Source organism: Marmota marmota, unplaced genomic scaffold, assembly GCF_001458135.2.
Source record: "Marmota marmota marmota unplaced genomic scaffold, marMar, whole genome shotgun sequence".
Lineage (NCBI taxonomy): Eukaryota > Metazoa > Chordata > Mammalia > Rodentia > Sciuridae > Marmota > Marmota marmota.
Window position 1 is genome coordinate 33,911,951 of NW_026000229.1, and position 16,670 is coordinate 33,928,620.

Here is a 16,670-nt window from a genome sequence, read left to right on the forward strand (position 1 = left end):
TTAGGTGATGGGTTCATCTGTCTCCCAGCTGTCATCTCGCTGCCTGGAAGATCCATGTAGGCACAGGTGCCCCACTATCCGTTGCTCAAAGAGGAGCAGGGAAAGATGAGGTTTTAGAGCAAGCCAGGCCAACTCTGGCTTCCTATAGGGTCAGATTGTGTCCCGTCCCCCTTCCTTCTCTGCCAAGCCCACCTCCTCCAGAAACCCCACAGCCTTTCTCTGCTCCTCCTGATCAGGCTTCAGAAACTTCACACCAGCCTCCCCGTGAGCCCAAACCAATAAGGGCACCCCTGGGCTGAGATAGGTTTCTCTGACTGGTACTTGGCCTTAAGTGGTTCCTTTATTCAGTGGATACTGGCTAGCTCAGAGAGATATCTGGACCAGCCTGGTGAGCCGGCTGGGTGAGTATTTTCCTCTGCCTGTGCCTCACCCTATCCTGGGGCAGAATAAAGAAATCTTAAATGTGGAAAAGTGATTTATTTTTAAAAAACAGAGACTACTGGATCTGGGAGAAGAGGGCTGAAGAGCACTGCATAGATCGGTATCAGGTCTGGGTTTGACTACACTACATATTTTAAAACTTGAGAGAGAAGGTCAGTTGTGCTGTTAGGCTGGGATGCTGAGGGAAAGTTTGTAAATTTCAAACTTCTTGCTATGGATCCAGCCTCTACCTGCTTCAAGGCATTTGCCAGCCCTTTTGAAATTGGAGAGCCTAGAAGAGGGGGAGGTCAGGAGTGGGGAGGGTTCTAAGATGCCAGCATCTGTGTCCCCACTTCATCTTTTGACTCATAGTCCCCTACACACTCTCTCTCTCTCTCTCTCTCTCTCTCTCTCTCTCTCTCTCTCTCTCTCTCTCCTTGTAAGCTTGTCTTCTGAGTTGTGGTTTTGTTTTGTTTTCCTTAGTCTGGAAGAAGAGGCTTCACTGCCCCAAACCAATAGCTCCCTTACTTCCCAACCTCTAATTCCTAGATAGTGTCCCTGATTCTCCAGGCTGAGGCTCTTCCTGAGCCTAGGGAAACAGCACGCATGTGATGATGACTGAGCCATCTGGACCAGGTTGGGAGGTCAAAATGAGGAGAGGGTTGAAGTATCCAGAAGCAGACAGGCCCAAACCTCTGCTTTGTTGCGCTGGGCAGTGGGCAGAGCCCCAGGGGATGTGGTCCTAGAAGTTCTCATAATGGTGGGAGAAATGAGTCCGGTCCTGCCTGTTGATGAGCTGACAGGCCTTTTCCACATTCTTGGTCATGCCAGGGGGACCACAGCTAAATACTCCAATCTTCCGAACCTATTTCAGAAGGAAGAGGTGAAGACTAACACATTGTTCAGAGGCAAAAACAGCTCAGTGCTCACAAGGAGGGCCCGATCAGTGTTCAGTGGAATGGCTAGGTTCATGTTCATGGTGCAGGCTAGTTCCTGGTTTTTTTGGTTAAAGACCAGCAAGAGCCCTTCCAGTGCTCCTGATGAAGGTTTACTTTGTACCATGCATGGTGAAATGTTTGTAAATCCAGCTTGGTTTGGGTATGTGCCAGACCAGTGTTTCTAAGAAGGGCTGGGTTAATTAATGTTCAACTTGAATGGTAGCTCAGTGTCTCACTGAGGTCTAGCCCAGTATTTAAGAGAGCAGTGGCTAGCCCAGTGTTCATGGTAAAGATTAGCTATGTCCAGGATGAAGGCTGACTCAGTATTAATGGAGAAAGTATCGCTAAGGTTATGCCAAGGACTAGCTTGATTACTGAGTTCTTGCTTTAGGACAGTGAATCTGGCTTAAGAGTCGGTTAAGTCCCTATTGCCAGAATCCTTCCTTTAGCATTCAGGGTGACCCCCACATCTGTCCTTTTCCATTCCATTATCCCATCCCAGGGGATAGATTCTCATCAATAGCCAACTCTCTTCCTGATACAGTAGGGGTTTGGGAGCTTTGCTCAGATCCCAGACAATAAAGGTGAATACAACCTGGATATGAGATGGACCAACCTGTGGGTGGACCTCCTGCAGGGAGTTGAAGAAAGGCTCAAAGGGGGGGCGGCCAAAGTGGGTGACAGAGCGCAGGCCCGTGAACAGACTCCGATTCAGCACTTTCTGGAAGTGTCGCTCACAGATGTACTGGGGAGGGAGGGATGGAGGAAGGTCACAGCCAGGCACACCAGGGTCAACTCCTAGCCCAAATGGTGGCTCACCTGGTCTGCCTGGCTGGCCCTGACCTTACCAACATGGTGGTCCTGAGGTCAAACTTCTCAGCCAGCTGGGTGATGTAGATGTGCACAGACACCAGGTCCTGGCAGTCATTCTCCTCTACCTCCCTGATGATGTCAGCCAGCCACTCGAACTGCCGCTGGGTCCGTGTCACCCAGATGAAGTAGATCTGGGGGCACAAGCTGGAGCTCAGGACCTCAGCTCAGGATCCCTGCATGCCAAGGTTCTCCTCATAGACAGAACTCTTCCAGCCTTAGTCAGCTTATGCCTCTTCCCAGACAGCCTGGGTTCTGAAGGTCAGAGGTGGAGTTGCCCCAAAGGATGGAGAGGTAGAAGTAAGAGGTAGCCTGGAGCCAGACAAAAGGACCCTCTGCAATTGAGTGCTGAAAGTCGGTTAAGTGGCAAGCAGCAGTCTCAGACTGAGCCTGTCCTAGCACTCCTTCCAGTGAGCCCTGCTCTGGCCAGAAGCTGCTCACCAGAGGTTTCCCAGAGGGAGAGCTTCCAGCTGAGGGTTTTTTGTTTGTTTGTTTGTTTGTTTTTTTCACAGAGCTGCCTCAGGGAAGGCCCACCTGCCTGAAAGGAATAGGAATGAGCTCAAAGACATTCTAGTGGGGGAGCTCACTCCAGCTTCTGAGGGGTAGAAGCTGGGCTAAGAGGTGTGAGTTTAGGAGCAGAGGCAGAGCTGACACTGAATAGAGGAAGGGAGCTGTCACTCTCTGAGTGCTGACAGCATATGGGCTGGGCTTCTGCCCTCCACATTCCCGCACCCCTGACTCACCTGCCAGGCCCAGAGAGACAAGCAGGAGCCTGCCACTGGGTCCAGCCTGGAGTGAAGAGGCCTGTGAAGAGGGGGCCTTAGGGCTTGGGCTGTGTTCCTGGGGCCAATCCCATCCACCAGCCCTGCCTTGCCACTCCCCCTCCTCTTCCTTTTGAGAGCTGAGTCAGTTTCACTTATGCCCTACCCCAAACATGTCCTTCCCTCTCCCAGCTAACAATGCTCCAAAGGCTGTCCTCCTTTGTAAGAAGGAATAGATTTGTTTAAGCCCTTCCAGTCCTTCTTGGAGAGAAACTCCCAGAAGCAAATCCTGTGTGGATCACCCCATAACGGAGAGGAGTCCTTGGAAACCAAGCAGGAACCTGCAAGCATAGCAAACCCATTCTGTCCTTCAGGATCTGGGGATACTCTGCCACTTCCCCACCTACCATCAACCCCTGGATTCAGGCCAACTTGCCCTTGCTCATTGAGTATACCAAGAATAAGAGGTCCAAGAAGAGAGTCAGGAGAGAGAAGCAAAGATGGGCCCAATGATGGAGGGAGTTGTAGCTGTGGGAAAGGGGCACTCACCTTCTTACAGAACACTTGGCAGCTGACCGATGACTTGAAGACTAGGTCTTTGAGAATGGAGGCAAAGGGGGTGACCCCAATGCCCCCTCCCACCAGCACTGACACCTCAAATTTATGCCACTCCTGGTGACCCTCTCCAAATGGTCCATCCAGGTACAGCTGTAGGGAGGGTAGTAGGTTCAAAAGGTTTTAAAGCCAGAAATGGTAAGCAAGGAAAGGCAGATAGGGTATGGAATGAGGGGAATGTGGAGGGGCAGTTGTGGCATTATCTAGGGAAAAGGAGGGACACAGTGGGGAGTCTGGTGCTACAGGACCTAAAGGGACATGGGAACATGTGGCACATCTGGCCTGGGTCTGAGCACCTTTGGGTATCTGGCACAGCTGTCACCCGTTGGGGGTGAGTAGATCTCCCTGAGGCGAGTGGTCCAGGGCCCGGCCACCCGGATATGCAGGCTGAGCGTGTCCTCATGGGGCGCAGAGGTCAGTGTGAAAGGGTGGTACTCAGTGGTCCCCAGAGCCAGGCAGGCAATCCGCACCCACTGCCCTGACTTGTACTCAAAGCCCCGAGGCCGCTGGAATTGCAGGTGGGTCACTCCTGGGGAGGGATGGAAATAAGAGGCTGCTACTCTGAGCCCAGTGACAATGTGGCCTCCAGAGTTCCTCAATTATTGTCTCAGATCTGCTTCTGGAATATGACAAGGAGGCTTCCCCTCATGAAGATGACTCTGAAGAGAAGGTGGGGGTCAGCAAGGCAAGGGGCAGCCTGGCCTGGGCTTGTCCACTCTATGGTGAGAGAGGCTCAGGTCCCCTGGCAGAGAGCATTTCTCACCAGATTCTTCCTACTATCACCCCCGTTCCCTGCTTCCCTTACTGGGCCTGGCCAGGAGACTGTGTCTCAGGATCTACCCCTGCCCTGTTGGCTGCCTCAGTGCTACCAATCTGGTCCCCTAACAGCTTCCAGGCTGGTACCTGAAGGCAGCAGCTCTGCTTTCACCACGCTGATCTCCACCTTCTTCCGGCTCAGGCTCACCAGCTTGTCTCCCACATAGATAAGTGCTGGGACCAGGAAGAAGATGTGGAAACGGGGCAGTTGGATCAGAGCAAAGCTGCCATGGATGATGAGCTGGAGAGAGCAAAGAGCATAGCTCAGACCTAACAATCTCCACAACAGGGTATGGTGCCAGCTCAGGCTTTAGACCCCACATCTCTCCCTGGTACAGCCAATACTGGTACACCCAATCCCACCTCACCATGCCACACTCCTTCCAGTTTCTAAAACCCAACCACTCCCAATTCCATCCTCCAAAGCATTCCATAGGAATGAGACTATTTTCCATGTCCTTGTCACCACCCTAAACCAAACCACATCAGCTCCCACCTGGACCCACGCAGTAGCCTCCTAACTGGTCTTACCCCACTTCAAACCACTCTCTTGAAGGCAGCCAGTGTGACTTTTTGGAATGCACTAAAACTTAGAAAGCCTTAGTGACCTTCCACTACACTCTGAGGCTTTGCAGTGTTCTATATCTGCCTGCCAGTCAGTTCCCTGCCCCGTTCCTCAAACACAGCAGGTCCTTTCTGCTTCAGGACTTTCACTCCTGTTGTGCTGTTGCCTGGGCTAACCTTCCGCTGGCCCATGACTACCTTCATCTGTCTTTTCAGGTCTCAGTAGAAATGCCACCTTCTAGGGCCTTCCCTTGGTCCTCACCATCACATTTCCCTGCCAACTCCCTTAGAGCATTTATCATCATCCACAGTCATCCACAATCGCTTATAGGTTTACTGTTGTTTTCCCCACTGGACTGAAGGGGTAGTGACTATTTGCCAGTATACTCTTAGCTCCTAGCATTTTGGCTGGCACGTGGTAGGTACTCAACAACTGTTGGAGAAAAGATTTTACCCCTTTGGCACTGGGAATTGAACCCAGGGGAGCTTTACCACTGAGCTACATCCTCAAGTATTTTTTATTTATTTATTTATTTTTTATTTTTGGTAGTACTGGGGATTGAATCCAGGGAAGCTTTATCACCGAGTACATTCCCAGTCCTTTTTATTTTTTCTTTTGACAGAGGGTCTCACTAAGTTGTTGAGGGTTTCACTAAATTACCCAGCTGACCTTGCACTTGCAATCTTCCTGCCTCAGCTTCCTGAGTAGGTGGGATTACAGGCATGCATCACCATGCCCGGTTACCCACCCCCCTTTAGACACTAAGAACACTAACTGGTCCCCTACTTTCCCTGAAATGACTGACAGTTACTGTCCAGCTCTGGTCCTTTCCCTAGTAAATTTTTCTGTGGTTAGACACTATGTGCCCCCATTCTTCCCACTCACTTGCTCCTGAGTCTGGCTGGGTCAGTGTGGCTCCACATCCACTTGTCCTTAAGATCTGCTCACTGAGGGCTCACCAGCCCCACAAATGGCCAAACTCCAAGGTATCCTTTCAGACCATGTCTGTTCCCATTTTTGGCAGCCTGTGGCACTACTGTCTACCACACCTCCTCGCTCCTCCCCCCATCCTCCACCACTTCTGTGACAATGCTCTACTGGTTCTCCCTCTTTGCTTCTCAAGTCACTTAATTTTCAGCTCCTCCACTGGCTCCATTCCTTCTGCTTCTCCCATCATGGGTGTTACCCAAGCCTGGTTTCTTCATCCTCTGCTGTTTTCTGTCTGTGTTCTAGCATATATGTCATGACCTCTGAGCTGAGCCACAGCAACCTCATGTCACTACATTGTCCTACCACCTAATGCTCTACAGCCATCCATGGCCAGGCCTGTTGCTGCCTCTGAATACCCTGTCACCATTCCCACCCCCACACCTGTGCTCATGCCTTTCCTTCTACCTGAGCCACTCTTGAAGTTCCACTCAGCCTTGTCACCATTTAGATGATCTCTCCTAAAGCCTTGGCCCAAGTCCAAGCTTCTCCCCCAAGTATTCCCTAATCAGTTTAGCCCAAGTGAAACTCTCCTCCCTGAGTTCCCATTCCTAATTGTTGGGAACACTTGGCTCAGCAATTAATCCTCTGTTGTGTGTTCACTCTAATCCTTTCAAATGTGGGCACTTACCTCTGCAGCAAATCCTAAATTCTGAAGGGTAGGGGTTAGAATTTCCTCCTCTGCTGGGCCTCCCACAGGTATATGTTCAACTGAACTCTGGTCTCTCACTCAGGAATCCCTTCCCCCAGCTGAGTGTTCCAAAATTCTTGAACCTTCCCCCATAAGACTAACCCTCTCTGAGCTCTTTGAACCGGCTCTGCTTTCTCCAACTTCCTCTTTCATCAAGGAGCACACACCCAGCCCCAAGGCTCCAAAGCCTTGGCTCAGTACATCCAACCAGGCTCAGTACAATGGTAGGGTGACTTCATCCTCCTGTTATACACCCCATTGTGTGTTGGTTTTCCTTTTATGCCATAAAGTGCTGAAGACCCCTGGCCGGCCAAAGGGCCTTGGTGGTAGATGGAGCACCTCTACTCTGATATGCTAGTCCCACCTGCAACAACCCAGATTAGGAGCTCCGACATTCTTCCTCAGGGCCTACTCTACATTAGGGTCCTATCTGCCCAAAGTCAAGTGGCCAACCCTGGGGTAAGTGGGAAGCAAGAAGGTGCTTTGCCCCTGACTCCACCTAGGTGAGACACTCTCAAGCTGCCTGAGTAGCCAAGTGTGGTGGCACATGCCTATAATCCCAGCAGCTCAGGAGACTGAGGCGGGAGGATAGTGAGTTCAAAGCCAGCCTCAGCAAAGGTGAGGTGCTAAGCAACTCAGTGAGAGTCTGTCGAAAGAAAGGAAGGAAGGAAGGAAGGAAGGAAGGAAGGAAGGAAGGAAGGAAGGAAGGAAGGANAGAAAGAAAGAAAGAAAGAAAGAAAGAAGGAAGGAAGGAAGGAAGGAAGGAAGGAAGGAAGGAAGGAAGGAAGGAAGGAAAGAAAGAAAGAAAGAAAGAAAGAAAGAAAGAAAGAAAGAAAGAAAGAAAGAAAGAAAAATACAAAATAGGGCTGGGGATGTGGCTCAGTGGTTGAGTGCCCCCTGAGTTCAATCCCAGTACAAAAAAAAAAAAGCTGCCTGAGTAGGACTGTCCAGCAGAGCTGTCTGTGCCTTTCTGAGCCCCTGAGACTTTCCTGCTGGCAGTAAAGGTGGTTCTGAACCCTAGTGATGCTCACAACCCAGGAATGAATCAGAAAGGGTTCTTGGCCTTAGGAGCCAAGCTGGCCACTCTTCTGGGTCTCCCCACTAGTTTAAAGAAACTGCTTGATCGCCAGGAACAAGAATGTTGTCCCCACAGCTAAGAAGCAGTAGTCAAGGATGCTAGGGCTCCACTCATCACTGCGAAGGTGGGATAGAGGAATAAATGAGCTATAGCTCCCAAAGAAGGCAAGCAAACATCATCAGTTCTCAGAAATATCCTAAGTCAAGGTTGGGTAGTTTCCTCAGAACCGTGAAGGGCTGAGTCACAGGCAAGATGGAAACAGAACCTCCTCCCAGCTACTAGGAGGAGGCAGGTCAGACAACAGGAGCCAGCCTGACCCAGGCAATGATGTACACTCTCTTTGTCTCAGAACAAAGGAGACCCCTGTGTGTAGTTCTGCCTAGAGATAAAGAGGGTAGTCATAGGGGCTCTGGGCCCCTTGAATGCTGCTAATCAAATCATCAACTGATGGTGACAGCTGGGGCCTTGGGACTTGGTTTAACTTCTCAGTGAGGCCCTAAGGGTGCTCCTTGGGAAACTGCCTGTGTCCCTGAGGAAGGCAGGTAAGCAGAGCTAGTCAGTGACTAGCTCAGGGGAGGGTGAAGGGAACAGGAGTAGGGAGGGAATGGAAAGAAAGTGTGATATGGGACCCAGGTTAAGGAGAGGGGATAGGTGGTATTTTAAGAATCTGTCATAACAGCAGTTCAACTGAAGTTGTTTTGAGGGAGTTTTATGGTGGCAATTATCTGGGTGGAATGGCTAATGTGCCCCAAAACAGGGTTAAAGCAAAAGTGGCAGAATGCATTTAAGTTTCACTGAAATGGTGAAGCTCTGTAAAGTGCAGGTAGTCTGTCTACCCACGAGCCCAAACCAGCCACCTAAAGGAAGGAAAGACTGGGCAGCAAGGATGTGGGCATATTTACAAGGAATGTAAATCAGCTTGGCAGGGCTGCTACTGCAAAAACCATGCCAGGAAGATCTTCCAAGGCTGCAAATTGTGTCAGCCTACTGGAGAGGCCCATACTGTAATCTCCATCTTCAAAGAGGTGTGTGGAGAAGTGAAGAGGATACTGGAAATAACTAAGAGGTGGAGAACTAATGTCTCAACCCTCATTGCCTCCCTGGGAACATCCTGCCCATACCCTGCTGGCCTGGCTCACAGCCAAAAGCTCTCACCAGGATGTAGAATAAGACGTAGAGGTGGTGGGTCAGCCAGAAGCCCCGGAAGCTGCGGCGGCGGAAGTGGTGGGAGGCGAAAACATACATAATGGCTAGGACCAGGAGCAGCACGACCCCCGTGAAACCTGCAAAGTGAATAAGAGTGTGAAGGGCAAAGGAGCAGTGACTTGCAGAGTTCTAAGGCATCCAGGATCAGGGTTCCTTCTCTATTTCATTAACAAAAGTAGGGGTGGGAAAGCCCCAGCATCTTCCTCTGTTCTTCTCCCTCCACACCAATGATCACAGAATCTTTCATTTCAACTCTACTTATCCTCCAAAACCCTTGTCACCATGGCCATTTTCCATCTGTGTCATAACGTTTTTTTAAATGTCTGTCACTTAGCTAACTCTCAGGTCCATAATCAAAGGGTCTGGCTAGGCTAGTTCATCATTAGCCTAGTGCCTACTGCAGGGCCAGCCACACCCTAGGCCTTGTATAAATATGTACTGAATGAATGCACAGGCTACTCTGGCTCTCTGGGCCAGATACTGGAAATTTCAGGCCCTGCCTTCTTGAGATCAAGGCTTGTTCCTCATCTCTGTTCCACTCCATGTGGCTGCCATAGCACACAGCATGAGTACTGGTACCATTAGTGTGTTTATGGGACCACACTGTCCCTGTTCATCACCAGAACGCCTGGGTTTAGCCCCAAGTTGGTAGGAAGCCTCTTTTTTCATAGAGAATCCCAGGCCAGGCCAGCAGTACATGGGAGGCTAGTACCAGAGCCAGGGTAGGGGTGGGAGAACAGAGAATGGTCCCTCAGGTGATCAAGGGAGAGAGAGGCAGAAATTAGGAAGATTAGAGTCCTGCAGTATGGGAAAGCAAAGGTTAAGAAGGGATCTATCCAAAGCCTGTAAAAGTCCTGATTGGAGAAGAGAGCATAAACACAGCCTTATCCACCAAATCCCAGTTTGCAGGAATTAGCCAGCAACTTCTGAAGTTCAAAGCAGAGCATTTTAGGATTAAAAAAAAAAAAATCCATGCTGTGTTTCACAGAGTAAAGCCAGTATAGAAAATGTGTTCCCCAAGGAGGGAATCAGTTGAAAATACAAATAGATTCAAGAGGAGTTTGAATAAATTCACAGCTAATAGCTCTAAAATGGGTGATTAAGGGAGTTAGGAATATGCCTCTAAACAGTCCTTGTGAAGACATTTTACAAGGAGTGGTGGGCTTCTGTCTGGCTTGACAAAGAGCCTGATCCCTCTCCCATTTATCTGGGGCACAGCATTCCTCAAAGTTGCTGACACAGTAGATGTGTATGTTGGAGGGAGGGGTCCACTCCCATTCCACTGAGAACTAGTCTACAGTAGGAGTTAGTTGGCCCTTACTAAGGGAGGAACTAGTCCCAGATAGGGGAGGACTGAAATGCAGAGTCAACCAAATCTCCTACTGCCCAGGAGGGTCCTCAAGGCCAGAGGGCAGAGCCTGGCTCACCTTGAAAGTGGAGTAAGTCTGGGCTGCCCTGTAGCAGGTAGAACCCAGGTCAGAAATTCACAGAGCTGGGAGGGCTCTCACCTGGTACAGTCTGGAAGAACCACCAGTAATACTTCTGGGGGAACTCAGACCTGTGTGGAAAGGACAGCAAGAAAGAACCCTGAGAAGAGTGCTCTGGGTCTTCCAGAAGGGACCCTCCAGAGGAGGCTCCCAACCCAGCCACCAGTAAACCCTTCTGCTGGGATTGAGGGCTCATGCTGGTTATTGTCTGCCCTGGAATCTGGAAGGGGACACTCTCCTCTGGGCCAGGAGGATTTGTTTCTTTTCACTTGCAAGGACTCCCCTCTCCAACCCCCAGTCCCACCTACTCACTGACCCATCATCATGGAAGAGGCCAGGAAAGAGGCATGAGAGGACACTGAGTGGGCTGATGGAGAACAGGTACACATTCACCACATGGCCTGCACTGTGTATGACTAAAATAGAGCAGACAAGGGGTGGTGAGGCCAGGGTCAGCCCAAGATGGAAAACCCCACCACATTTCAGGGGCCTGAAAGCCCTTAAGGGTCTGGTTGTCCAACCTGCAATCAATCTCATGGTCCTCCCCCAAGACTTCAATGAACACAGCACATGAAGCCAAAATTATACCATTAGAAGTTCATTCTTTTAGTTTCACTCACAGAGTCAAGTTTAGAAACATACTAACTGGGATAGATATGCTATGTACACTTTCTGGAGTGTAACTTGTCAGCTGGAGGCTGTGAGGTGCCCTCAATTGCGTGAGAAGAGGCACTCAGGGCAATGCGGGGCTCCTGGGATTACTTCACACCATAGCCAGGATTAACTCCATCTTCATGGAGGACATCCAAGATTTGCATTAGTTAAGTGCTGGTAGAAAGGAGGGTCTTAAAGAGGAGGGGAAGCCAGTAGGGGGCGGGAGGGCAGTAGAGAATCCCCAGAACACCCTGGCCCTGCCTGTGAGGACAATGGCTGTGGAGGCAATGAGGCGATGGAAGTCCACGGCGGCGTCGAAGGGCACGTATCGATTGAGGAAGGTCTCCCGCAGGAAGGTGATGAGGTTGCGGCACATGGTGAGCAGGATGTAGGAGTACATGAAGGAGATGCTGGCTGCCGTGCCCCGCGAGAGGATGATGCCCACTCGGGTGGTGTCCGTGATACCCACGTGGTGTGCTGCAAAAGCGTAGTCTGCGGATGGAGAAGAGTGCGGCCGACAGTGAGCTGGTTAGGGAGGTCATCAACCACAGGCCCTGGGCCGCTGCCATCACCACCGGCGGGCGGGCGGGCGGGGCCGGCCAGACGTCTTCATTCAAGCAGGCCCCACCCAACTGGTTGCCTTCGCCCAGGGCAGGCCCCACCCCAAGGCTGTCAAACCCAAGGCCCCGCCCCAGGGGTTGTCTGTCACTCACAACAGGCTCCACCTTCAAGGCCATCATTTATCTCCAGCCCCTTCCCCAGGCTGGCCATCACTCACAGTAGGCCCTCTCCAGGAAAAGCGCCCAGGCGATGGCGTAGAACACCGCCACGCAGCCGATGTGGCGTCGGTAGTTCTCGATGAAGCGCTTGAACTGCTGCACTGTCTGGTGGCGACGGCTGCGTTGAAATTTCTCTCGGTGAGCCTCGGTGAACAGCAAGGGCTGGAATGATGTTACCCTGGAAGACAGGGAGCCTTAGACCTTGGCCCCATCTGACTGAATGCTAGTGGGGCTCCCCCTTCCACAAGGGGAGCCGCCAAGCAGCGAGGGAACAGTTCCACTCCCACTTCCCAGGAAGGGGTGTCCAGTGACACACAGAAGCAGACGTCAGACCCCAAAGGTTCTAGCATGCTCTGCGTGTCAGTGGACGGCCAAGTCATTTCATCTTCCCCGGTGTCTCCTCACACTCAGACAGCTCCCTCCCCAGTCTGTAGCTCCAGTTCCCACAGGTCCCCTCCTTTACTGGAGGTTCAAGAAAACTTTCTCCATGAAGGTTTCTCTGACCTTCCAGGCAGACGTGAGACCTTCCTTGACCTCTGAAGCCCCTGCTCTTACCACCATTATACCATTCAGCAGGACATTGTAATTATCAGTGGACCAGATTATCTCATCAGACTATGACATTCTTGGACAGGGACTATTTATCTGCTTGCACCCCTATCCTTGAGCACAGTGCCTGGTATCAAGTAATAGATGTTGTTGTATGTATATAACATGTTGAGGAGGCAGATGGACTGCCTGGGCTTAAGAGGAAGAGCAGGCATACTTCTTGCCAAACCTCCGACGAATCTCCTGGGGAGGGTCTGTGTCCATTGGGCACTGCAGTTTCTGTGGTGTCAACTCAGTCTCCATGTTGTTGCGGGAACAGCGAGCACCAACTCTGGGAGAGGGACTAGGAAGGAATGGCAAGTAATAGGATCTTGGCCACCACAACCATTTGGATTTCTGAAGCTCCTGTCTAGCCTCCAAATCCACTGTGTCCAGGAAGGATCAGAGTACTCAGTGAGGAGGCAACAGGATTCCCATGGAGACCCAGAGAGAGAATGAGCTGGAGGTCCCACCTGAGAACTCTGCATATGCCTGTGCCCTGCACAAGGGTGTCTGGCCCAGGAAGCAAGGGAGTGCTGAAATCAGCAGGCTCTCTGCTTTCCCTGGTACAGGACTGGGTCCACTTGGAGTAAGGGTTGCCTTTTTTCTAATTTGTATGAAGGTGCTACATAGTGGTGTCTCCAATCCCGGCCATTCTGGGGAGAGAAATGGCAACTCCTCAACACTTCCCTTCAACATTCCCAGATGGAGGCTCACCAGATCTTCTCCTGGCTGATGTAGGAGGCTCGCCGGCAGAGGTCCTTGATAACTTCAGGTACCTCCACACCTACAATGGTGAGGCAGGCCAGTGAGCAGCTTAGAGCCCAGAGTCCAAGAGGGTATGGCGAATGGACAGCAACCCCACCTTCCCATGTTCAGACACCATAGCAGATCCCTGTCCAGTGGAGGCCCTGCCTCCAGTAGATTCAGCCCTTGTCCACAATGGAAGCTGGACCCAACCATAGGTGGGCAGAAAGAAGAAAGACCTGAAACTAAGTTGGCCAAGCAGGCTTCCCTGAGAGTAGGTCACCTTCAGTCCCACTCCTGGGGGTAGAGTTCAGAAACTGTATGTAACCTGCCTGCTAAGACCATTCTGCCACAAAAACTCTGCTTAGGGCCCTTCTGCTTAAACTCTTCCAAGAGTTAAGTGTAGAATTTAGGTGATAGGTATATGGGAACTTACTCTAAAATTCTTTCTACTTTTCTTTTGAAAATGTTCATAATAAAATATTGGAGGAAACCCTCCCAGGGGCCACCCCATTGTTTCTGTCTGGGTTGAGTGCTGAGGCTGGAGCAAGACTGAGCTGCAGATCCAGGTTCTTAGGGGAGTCCCCGAATCTCCAGGTTACTTTCAAGTGTTGCACCAACCCTGAAGATGACTCTCATCTGTAGCTAAGGCCAAAAGTAAGAAAGCTGATTTAAATGAAATCTGAGTGTTTAAAACAAAGTATAGCTTTCTATACTCTCAAATGGTTCAGCAAATAGTTGATGTGGCAAACAGCAAGCAATGGCAAATCTAGGTGAAAGGTGAAGAGCTGTCTGTACTGTTCTTGTTCCTTTCGGTTGTTTAAATTTTTTTTTAAATAAAATGTGGAGGAAAATATAAAATAGGGCTGGGAATGTTGCTCAGTGGTCAAGTGTCCCTGAGTTCAATCCCCAGTACCACCCTAAAATAAAACAAAATGTGGAGGAAACAATAAAGCATAACAATGATTAAAAGCCAATCAAGACAAGACAATACACAATGCTAGCTTTCAACTTAAACCTCATCAGTCCACAAGCCTGTTCCTATCAGGGATGAATGTCCCTGGGATTCTGTGGCTTTGTTCAGTTTCAGGCACCCTCCTTGTCTCAGCCCTCAGGCCCAAGTACCCGCTACCCTACTTGCTTGGAAATGGTGGAAAGATGAAGAATCAGGAGTGTTAGTCCCACACCCCCACCCCCACCTCCACCCCGTGCACCCGGTATCAATTCCCTTTACCCTAGGATCAGGGGAAGCCCTACCCAGAGGTTCATCTGTTTGCTGTCTAACTTGCTCCTGTCCCCCATGGAGGCTGCCCTGCCCTCCTCTTGTCATAATTCCAGGAGGACCTGGGTTTGGTCTGAATGTAATGTGCCCCAGTGAGACTCTCAAGCTAAGAAAACACTGTAACAGCTCAGAGCAGGCCACAGACTTCCCTGCCTGCTACCTGGCCCCTTCCTTACTCAGATTCTTTCTAGCCTCTGCCCACTTGAGTCAGAGCAGTAGAGAAGGTATTAGGCAGAAGGACAATAGAACTAGGTCTTGAGGCACTCAGCAAACATTTCCTGAGCACTTAACCTGAGGACATAGTGGCAAAAAATCTAAGAAATACCACCCTACCACCCACAACCAGACACCTCAGTTGAGGGGAACATGTCCTGGCCCAGCTACGGCTATAACAAGGAAACACTGTCTCTTCCCTGCCCTGGGCTCAGGGGGCAGGGGAAGCAGAGTTCCAGCCATTTCCCACCCATCCTGACCCTACCCACACCACCAGCAAGGCTGCATCGTGACTTCCATCGTTTTCATGTACTTTCACCTTCTTAGGCCACTTTCCACACAAAAACAAAAAATAAGTTTTATACTTGTGTTGGTATTAAAAAAATATAATCCAGGCTGGACACATTATAATACATTCATTATTATGGTCACCTTTTCTTCTGATTTCAAAAGAAATGAAAACAATTTTGTGAACTTCCAAAAGTATGTGAACATTGTGCCTAAGAGATAAGGCAGCCCCACCTTCCAGGCAGCCCCACCTTTGACGCAGAGCTGTGTGAAACGGAGCTCGCTGTCATGATCCCGCAGCATGAAGTGGAAGTCTTCCCATGTCAGTTCCTCTTTGTCCTGGAAGCCTGACTCCCGGAACATGGACTCTACCACCTCGGCCAGCTGGGCCTTGGACAGGCAGTTGTTAGAGATCTCAATGAAGGACCTGGAGTTGGGGGAAGGGCACCATCAGGCCCAAACACAGGGGCCTGCTGACCATCCCACCAGGCCTTCAACACCTATACGATGGGGCCCCAATTGGCTGAAGCCCAAATGCCCTACAAGTTATAATACACTCTGGTTTCAGGAGTAAGAAGTAGGTCCCTACTTACCCTTTACCTTTTTGCTCTCCCTTTCATGTCCCCTCCTTCCCCTGGCAGTCCTGCCCCAGCTTACTCTTCTGACTGTCCCAGAGGACCAACCTCAGCATCCTGATGAACTCCTCCTTGGAAATGAGGCCATTCCCATCAAAGTCATACATGCGGAACATAAGGCGAGACTTCTCCTCAGGGGAGCCTGGGAGAAGGATTTCATGAGGAAGGCTGTGGCCCATCTGCCTAAACCCCCAGGCCAGGCAGAGGGGACATACACTGGTGTAATGACCCATGTTGGACACAGTAAGGGTCACTCTGCTTCTTAACTGGCATCTGGGCATTCCTAGGTGTGACCATGGCTGGAGACCTGGCCCCAGTGCTCCCCACTTGGAACAGGTCAGCCACATTCCAGTCTCTGTCCAGTCTCTCCTATCTGAACAATCATTTTTCCTCCCTCACCTTTCATGAAGACCACCAGGATGTCCAGGAACTCCCGGAAGGACAGGTAGCCATTACCATCCTTGTCAGCCAGAGAGAACATGGACTCCACAAACATGTCCTGGGGCTTGAGGCCCAGGGACTCGGCAAACTCAGCCCTGCTCAGCTCACAGGTCAGAGCCTCCCGAACCTTCTGGGATGAGTCCAGGGGCAGGGTCCCTGCATCTGCCTGGTCGATGTCCAGCACCTGCACTTGGGCAGCAGCAGAGGGAGGGAGAGAAGGAGACAAGGCTTCCTTGACCTGAAGGAATTTATCCAGCATGCCTCCAGAACAGCCCTGTGAGTGGTCCCTGGGGCCATGTTTGTACTATGGAGTCCTGGACCTCTGCCTTCTATGATTGCACACCTGACCCAAGCTGGCCATTTGGCATTGGAACTAAGAGGTCCCAGATATGTCTTGTCCTGAGCACAAGAAAGTTCAGAAGATGTGGATTATTCTTTTCTTCCAAGTGCTCTGAGACAGGGTAAAGTAGAGGCACAGAGAAAACTGAGGCAGTCTGAGAGAGGAGTGACCTTGTTTTTGACAGCTTTCCTTTTCCCAGGCCTTCCAGGCCAGGTTGAAGTCCTCCCTGTAGAATTCCCAAGACAACCTGGATCCTCCGGGACAACTGT

General features: G+C 50.7%; 1 protein-coding gene across 1 annotated transcript in view; it reads right to left on the reverse strand.

Moving 5' to 3' along the window:
* Nucleotides 1–785: 785 nt before the first annotated feature.
* The window catches only part of Duox1 (dual oxidase 1), a 32,715-nt gene continuing 16,830 nt past the window's right edge, over nucleotides 786–16,670 (reverse strand). The window contains exons 19-34 of the mRNA XM_015480702.2: nucleotides 16,020–16,245; nucleotides 15,669–15,762; nucleotides 15,237–15,412; nucleotides 13,173–13,242; nucleotides 12,634–12,759; nucleotides 11,867–12,045; nucleotides 11,350–11,580; nucleotides 10,751–10,850; nucleotides 10,456–10,505; nucleotides 8,897–9,024; nucleotides 4,508–4,661; nucleotides 3,901–4,133; nucleotides 3,539–3,697; nucleotides 2,207–2,362; nucleotides 1,975–2,103; nucleotides 786–1,285 (exon numbers count right to left, since the gene is read on the reverse strand). Of these exons, the coding sequence (XP_015336188.1) occupies nucleotides 1,163–1,285; nucleotides 1,975–2,103; nucleotides 2,207–2,362; nucleotides 3,539–3,697; nucleotides 3,901–4,133; nucleotides 4,508–4,661; nucleotides 8,897–9,024; nucleotides 10,456–10,505; nucleotides 10,751–10,850; nucleotides 11,350–11,580; nucleotides 11,867–12,045; nucleotides 12,634–12,759; nucleotides 13,173–13,242; nucleotides 15,237–15,412; nucleotides 15,669–15,762; nucleotides 16,020–16,245 (2,334 nt within the window). The 3' untranslated portion in view covers nucleotides 786–1,162. The remainder of the gene's footprint in view (nucleotides 1,286–1,974; nucleotides 2,104–2,206; nucleotides 2,363–3,538; nucleotides 3,698–3,900; nucleotides 4,134–4,507; nucleotides 4,662–8,896; nucleotides 9,025–10,455; nucleotides 10,506–10,750; nucleotides 10,851–11,349; nucleotides 11,581–11,866; nucleotides 12,046–12,633; nucleotides 12,760–13,172; nucleotides 13,243–15,236; nucleotides 15,413–15,668; nucleotides 15,763–16,019; nucleotides 16,246–16,670) is intronic.